This window comes from Lygodium microphyllum, unplaced genomic scaffold (assembly GCF_053477565.2).
Source record: "Lygodium microphyllum isolate KBCC unplaced genomic scaffold, Lygodium_microphyllum_v1.1.10 scaffold_63, whole genome shotgun sequence".
Taxonomy (NCBI): Eukaryota; Viridiplantae; Streptophyta; class Polypodiopsida; order Schizaeales; family Lygodiaceae; genus Lygodium; species Lygodium microphyllum.
Window position 1 is genome coordinate 608,319 of NW_028229546.1, and position 7,344 is coordinate 615,662.

General features: G+C 43.0%; 1 protein-coding gene across 3 annotated transcripts; it reads left to right on the plus strand.

Moving 5' to 3' along the window:
- Positions 1–885: 885 nt before the first annotated feature.
- On the plus strand, positions 886–6,828 carry LOC148008848 (leucine--tRNA ligase, cytoplasmic-like). 3 transcript variants are annotated; one of them, XR_015689898.1, is made up of 3 exons: positions 887–4,405; positions 6,384–6,429; positions 6,504–6,828. XR_015689898.1 is itself a non-coding variant. In XM_087673985.1 (2 exons), exon 1 carries the CDS (start codon positions 931–933, stop codon positions 4,360–4,362), a length of 3,432 nt encoding a protein of 1,143 aa, XP_087530111.1. In that variant the 5' UTR covers positions 886–930; the 3' UTR covers positions 4,363–4,381; positions 4,891–6,364. The 3 variants fall into 3 exon arrangements, 2 of the variants coding, with proteins under 2 accessions (XP_087530111.1, XP_087530110.1); XM_087673985.1 differs by lacking the exons at positions 6,384–6,429; positions 6,504–6,828 and adding an exon at positions 4,891–6,364 and having other exon boundaries at positions 886–4,381; XM_087673984.1 differs by lacking the exons at positions 6,384–6,429; positions 6,504–6,828 and adding an exon at positions 4,891–6,363.
- The last annotated feature ends 516 nt before the right edge of the window (positions 6,829–7,344 follow it).

The window sequence follows — 7,344 nt, forward strand, 5'->3', positions numbered from 1 at the left end:
CTTTGGGCACATTGCCTTTAGGGGGGAGGTTGTTGGGAATAAAGGGCAATGTACTTGACCACTGAGCCTGCTTACTTGACATTGTACTCTATGTATTATATACCTATCCAAAAAACCAAAAGAGGTACACTATTGTACCCACACATTGTGTCATTCTCTCTCTCTCTCTCTCTCTCTCTCTCTCTCTCTCTCTCTCTCTCTCTCTCTCTCTCTCTCTCTCTCTCTCTCTCTCTCTCATAGCATCCACCATTGAAGCTTCGTTCTCTCTTTGATCCGCGCACTTCAAACATAAAGCACAATAGAGATCAAGACCCTTGCAAAAGCCCAAAAGAAGCATTAGAGTCTCTTCTTCCTGGCTTTTGTTTGCTTGATCATACCTCTCGAGGTGAAGATTTTGTTGTAGTGTCGAAAACCTCTATTTGAATCTAGCATGTCATGTAGCTCTCAATCTCCCTCTCTCATCATAGTCACTCAACCTTGCCTTCATTTGCTCCGAGAATGTGTGGCCCATCATAATAATAATGTAATTGCATGGATCTAGAGAATCTCCAAGATTATGGATAGGAACAATGGTATGCATGGTCCGCTTATAATGGGAAGCCCTCCACTAGTGCCTTATTAAACATAAATGCGAGGAGAGGGGTCAAAATGTACACTTAATAGATAAAAAGTATGTTCACCTTGTATACTTGTAAGACCCATCAATCGCCCATGTTGTAGATGCTCTTGTGGCCTTCCTCACCATATTTGTGTGAAGAAGGTAGATCTGACAGGTTGAGGCCCTAGAGGGTGCGGAACGGTTAGTGCAGACTCTCTTTACATCGGAGAGAGAGAGAGAGAGAGAGAGAGAGAGAGAGAGAGAGAGAGAGATTTTGTCAATACATATCAGATTTTGTAAATGGCGAAACAGCGCGCGTGTTCACACGGGACATGAGATGCATGAGAAGAAGCGCGCACACACACTGTTTCGGCCGACTCTGTTCTAGTGTGAAGGACAGCAGCATCAGGTTAAACCCTAGCACCACATTCAGCCGCTCTGCAGCAGCCGCCATGGCTACGCAGAAGAAGGAGAGCCACGCCCGTAGGGACGAGCTCCTGCGCATTCAGGAAGATGTGCAGCGGCGATGGGAGGAAGCTCGCGTTTTCGAGATCGATGCGCCGCCCCAGCCCCCTGCCCCCGGCGACAAGTTCTTCGGCAACTTCCCTTACCCTTACATGAACGGGGCCCTTCACCTCGGCCACGCCTTCTCCTTTTCCAAGCTCGAGTTCGCCTCCGCCTTCTACCGCCTCAAGGGCCGTAATGTCCTGCTTCCCTTCGGCTTCCACTGCACCGGCATGCCGATCAAGGCCTGCGCTGACAAGCTTGTCCGTGAGATCGCCGAGTTCGGAGAACCTCCTGTCTTTCCTACTCGGGTCGAGAATGGCGATGCTGCACCCGCCGAGGAGGAGAAGAAGAAGACAGAGGAGAAAAAGGCCGAGGATGCGGCAGCAGATGGTGCCGTCAAGGAGAAGTTCAAGAGCAAGAAGTCCAAAGCTGCAGCCAAAACCGGAACTCAGGTCTATCAATGGGAGATCATGCAGTCTCTGGGTATACCGCCAGAAGAAATTCCACGGTTTCAGGATCCAGCGCACTGGTTGATGTACTTTCCAGCTGTTGCCGTGGAAGATCTGAAGGCCTTGGGTGTCAGCGTGGACTGGCGCCGCTCCTTCATAACAACAGAAATGAACCCCTACTATGATTCATTTGTGAGATGGCAGTTTCGGACCCTGAAGAAGCAAGGGAAGGTGGTCAAGGATCTTCGGTATGCCATCTATTCTCCTCTTGATGGACAGCCTTGCGCTGACCATGATCGGTCATCTGGTGAAGGTGTTCAGCCCCAAGAGTATACTCTCATCAAGCTACAGGTCAGGCCTCCTTTCCATGGGAAACTGCAAGCACTGGAAGGCAAGAATGTGTTTTTGGCAGCTGCCACTCTGCGGCCAGAAACGATGTATGGACAAACTAATTGTTGGGTGCTCCCTGATGGAGAGTATGGTGCCTTTGAAATCAATGAGAGTGATGTTTTTATAGTGACCAGCCGAGCTGCTCGTAACCTAGCATTTCAAACTCTGTCTCGGGTGCCTGAGAAGCCCACATGCTTGTTGCATTTACTGGGCCGCGACCTGATTGGTCTTCCCCTGAAGGCACCACTTTCCTTGAATGAAACTGTGTATGCTCTTCCCATGTCCTCTATATTGCTTGACAAGGGAACAGGTATAGTTACAAGTGTGCCAAGTGACTCACCGGATGATTACATGGCTCTCTCTGATCTGAAAAATAAGCCTGCTTACCGTGCAAAGTTCAGCATTAAAGATGAATGGGTGCTTCCGTTTGAGGTGATTCCCATCATTAACATACCTGGATTTGGGGACATATCTGCAGAGAAGGTGTGCAAAGACATGAAAATCAAAAGCCATAATGACAAAGAATTATTAGCGGAGGCAAAGAAACTGACATACTTGAAGGGATTCACAGAGGGTACAATGCTGATTGGTCCGTTCAAGGGTGCCAAAGTACAGGATGCAAAACCGCTTATCAGGGAGATGCTGCTAGAAAGTGGAGAGGCAGTGAAATACAGTGAGCCCGAGAGCAAAGTAATGTCCAGATCTGGGGATGAATGTGTTGTTGCATTAACAGATCAATGGTACATGACCTATGGTGAAACTGAGTGGAGATTGAAGGTTGAGGAATGCCTGTTGCGCATGCAGCTTTACAGTGAAGAGGCGCAGCATGGTTTTGAGCATACAGTTGGCTGGCTTAATCAGTGGGCATGCTCAAGATCCTTTGGTTTGGGGACACGCATGCCTTGGGACGAACAGTTCTTGATAGAGTCACTTTCTGATTCCACAATCTACATGGCCTACTACACTGTAGCTCATTTGCTGCAAGGTGGGGATATTTATGGAAAGAAGAACGATCCCATCAAGCCTGAACAGTTGTCTGATGAAGTTTGGGATTACATTTTTGGACGCGGTCCATACCCTGTCACAGAAATCCCCAAGGACTACCTGGACCAGATGAAGCAGGAGTTTGAGTACTGGTATCCTTTTGACATTCGTGTGTCTGGGAAAGACCTCATACAGAACCATCTGACTTTTTCCATTTACAACCACACAGCAATGTTCCCCAAGGAGAAGTGGCCCAGAGCCTTCAGGTGTAATGGCTTTCTAATGCTTAACGGGGAGAAGATGTCTAAGTCTACTGGGAACTTCAGAACTTTGAGACAGGCCACTGAAGAGTTTTCAGCTGATGCCACCAGGTTTGCTTTGGCAGATGCAGGAGACCTCATGGATGATGCTAATTTTGTTTTTGATACAGCAAATGCTGCAATCCTGCGGTTGACCAAAGAGTTGGCTTGGATGAAAGAAGTTGTAGCTGCTGATTTAAGAGCAGGACCTGCAACCAGCTTTGCAGATAAAGTATTTGAGAATCAAATCAATATTGCTTTACAAGTAACAGAGAAGAATTATGAGTCCATGATGTTTCGGGAAGCACTGAAAACAGGGTTCTATGATTTGCAAACAGCCCGAGATGAGTATCGCCTTGCTTGTGGGATGGATGGAATGAACAAGGATCTAATTTTGAGGTTTATGGATGTACAGACACGCCTATTAACTCCAATCTGCCCACACTATGCAGAGCACGTGTGGTCAACAATATTGAACAAAATGGGATTTGCAGTGAAAGGTGGGTGGCCCACGGCAGATTCTCCTGATTTTACATTGGAGCGGGCTAATAGATATTTGCAGGATTCCATTACAAGTTTCAGGAAACTGCTGCAAAAGCAGACAACTGTAAAGAAAGGCAAGGCACCTGCTACTGTTGGTCCTAAACCTACCATCGGGGTGATCTTTGTGGCTGAGAGGTATGATGGTTGGAAAGAGGAGTGCTTGAATGTTCTGAAGGGACATTTCGATAGTGAGACACAAAGCTTTGCCTCAGATGCAGACATTTTCAATGAATTGCAAAGCAATCCGGTTGTTGGTCAAGAGGGGGACATAAAAAAGATAAAGAAGTTGTGCTCCTCTTTTATCAAGTTCAAGAAAGATGAAGCCATTGTCGTTGGGTCTCATGCACTTGATTTGAACTTGCCCTTCCAGGAGATGGAAGTCCTTCAACAAAATCGGGATTTGATAAAGAGACAGCTGAATCTGGAAAAAATGGTGATTGTGCTGCATTCGGATGTGGATGCATCTTCCTTGGTTGGGCCTCGCATATCAATCTTGCAGCAGTCTCCTCCTGAGCCAGGAAATCCAGTGCCAATATTTTTAACTGAGAATGAAGTTTCAGAGGCCCTGCAAGGACTCTTGACTGGCAACTAAGTTCCACAAGAGCAGCTAGGCAAGGATACAGATCTCGGCTTTGGTACAATTTCTTTTCTCAGGAAATGTAGGCAATTTTGACACAATTTTATTTTTTTCATAATACTTTTCTTTTGTAGCTCTTTTGTGAGCTAACACCCCTCTTTTGCTGCTATTATAATGCTGCTATTCTAATGCAACGTTCTATGTGAATTCAAACTGTTGCTTGTTGAATCTGCTAGCAACCATGCAGAGGATTTTCTTCATAATGACATTATCCATGAATCACAGCCCCATTTTGTTGTGCAGTAATTGCAATAGATACCACATGTCATATCCAGTCCTCACCTTTCAATCTACCACCAAAATGAATATATTCTACAACTAAGCTAGTGTAGTTTATTTCTGTGCTGGTCCCAACAGATTGTTGGTCAAGCCTTCTTATTTGTTATTATATAGTTAAATAGTAGCATCATAAGATTGTTAGATTAATTGCAGTGATGGGCAAGGCTGTATACTAATATCAACTTGTGTTCTTGTTCACTGCAGTTGCAAGAGTTTTTGCTTTCGAACTGATCTCTTTTGCTCCCATACACAAGAATTACATACAGAAGTACACTCTGAATATGAGGCCCCTTGTATATGTGTAAATTACATGAATTAAATGCCTGGGGTTGAGGAAATCATGCAGGTCTTTACCCAAAAAAACCAACAAATCAACTGTACAATTGGAGAGTTCACTTCACCTAGCCCTGATGATCAATATCAGTATCAGTAGACACTGATGACCAATACGAGTGCTTGTTGAACAGACACAGGAGCAGAGTAGGATTGTTTCATAGTGCAGGGCTGGAAGCCTGTCAAGTGAACTGAGAAAGAAAGCCTGTCAAGTGAGCTGAGAAAGAAAGGGATTTTTCAGTAGTTGTAAAACCTAAGGATAAAGCACTAGAATGTAGTTTTCTTTCTTTCAACCTTAAGTAATGTCTCCAATGCATTTGCACCAGAAGATGGCTTCCTTGTAGTCTTTGAAAATGAAGTTACTGCCAGTGTTGTGCATATCATGCTTAGGTACTGTTTGATGTGCGTTTTCAGTGGCCATTTTAGTGAATCAACCGGGTGGCTGCATTTATGGCCAGCCTGCTGATTGTTGGGTGCTTCAACAACGAAGGATTGAAGCTTTGAATTTGGGAAGAGCAGGTTGAGAACTTGAAATTCCTCCAAGTTTTGTCAATTGAAATCTCCCTCGATCTCAGCAAATCAAGGCTCAATCCCTTGCAAATTTGGAACAACTTGCAGCTATTTGCCTAATTCTCAATTTGCCCCTTGATTTGGGTGATCGCGGAGCCAAATTGAGTCTTATGCTGTTGGATGAAATTCAGCACTACCATAGACCATTAGATACCTTTCAATTTGTTGTCACCGATTGAATTTATAGCAATAGTTTCCATGCATTGATGTGACATGCATGCATGCATCCCAAGGCAGCCATGCATGCATGCATCCCAAGGCAGCCATGCATATCTTCATTCTTGTTTTTAAGATTTGGGATAATTTAAATTCTGATGGCAACACTTGCCTCAAAATTGAGGCTTGAGACAACCATTTTCTTCAGTAGAATGCTCATGCATCATACATGGATAAGAGAGAATCAGGATAGATATTTTGGTTTTCTTGCCCTTAAATTGCCCAAACAATAGTTGCATGCCTTGATTTGGTGAGAACTAGGTGTTGCTTGCTCAATTTTAGGCCCTTGATTAGGTTGCTTACTCTAGATGGTGTCCTAGATGTTGTTGCTAGTTGCAGATGAGTATCCAACTTAGGTCACTTGTGGTTGATTATGGTTTATTTGTCTTCCAACTATTGAGAAAAGTGCATAATTGTTGTCTAGTCTTCAAACTAGCCTTCATAGCCTTCTAACTTTTCAGCCATATGTAGTTCAACAAATTGAAAATTAATTGGTGTTGTCCACATTTTGGGATATTTTCAACCTTAATTTTATATTAAATGATTGATCTTCTTTACTTCATGTTTACATGGCAAAGGATATGCACTTGCCTCCAAATGAGCGTGTTTCGCAGCAAACACATTGTAAGACTTCAGTTGATAACATTGTTTTTTTCTTTTCATTTAAGCAAGTACTAATAATGAATTCTTGGTTGTAGATATATTTCTGTCAAAAAGTACGGAATGGCAACCTATGGAAAGCTTAAGTGGGACCTTCCATGCGATTCATAAGGTGTTCGCAGACATTATCTATGCTGATCAGATTGTGGAGGTTCTTTTATTATGCATGTTTTGTGGCTTTGTGGAGGGGAATCAGAATTAATTAGTGTGATTACCCTATCCAAAATCAACTCAATACATTGCTCTCTTATCCACTGCATATATGAGTTAGGGTAATCTTAGCACTACGAGAAAAATGTAACAAGTTGGTAAACTAAAAAAGGGTCCCTAAAATAACCAACAATATGAAAGAGACTTACATTCACTCTATCTATCTTGAGTATCTTTGAATCTATTGTCCTGCAGACATTTGAAAAGCACTCTCTTTCCACAAGTATATGTATATGACTTTGTGACTTTGTGATGGTACTTCTTGTTAGAGAGAGTTATATGGTTTTTTAGGATCAACAATATCCTCATATGTGGTATCCAAGAAGGTAGTCACGAGCTTGCTAGCTTTGCAAATGGAAACATGTAGCTAAAATAGACAATCAAATAAAATAAATAATTAACCAAAAAGCAAGCAGTATTCCATTCAACCCACATTCTTCCTTGGCCATGTATACCACTTAGAGAGTTCATGAGGATGATTTCTTTGGTGAGTGTATCCGATGTAATGAAAAAAAATATGGTAGTTGTGATGGAATCAAAAGCTTTGAAAGACATTGCTATATTTGAACCAAATCTCGAAAAAAATTCCATTGATAATAGTGGATCAACAATACACATAATTTTAGAGATTTATTGGCTAAGAGATGCAATCAATGTCCTAAAGCTAAT

Bases quoted from the DNA above. Each gene is read 5' to 3' on its own strand.
- LOC148008848 (XM_087673985.1), top strand. From the start codon at position 931: ATGAGATGCATGAGAAGAAGCGCGCACACACACTGTTTCGGCCGACTC.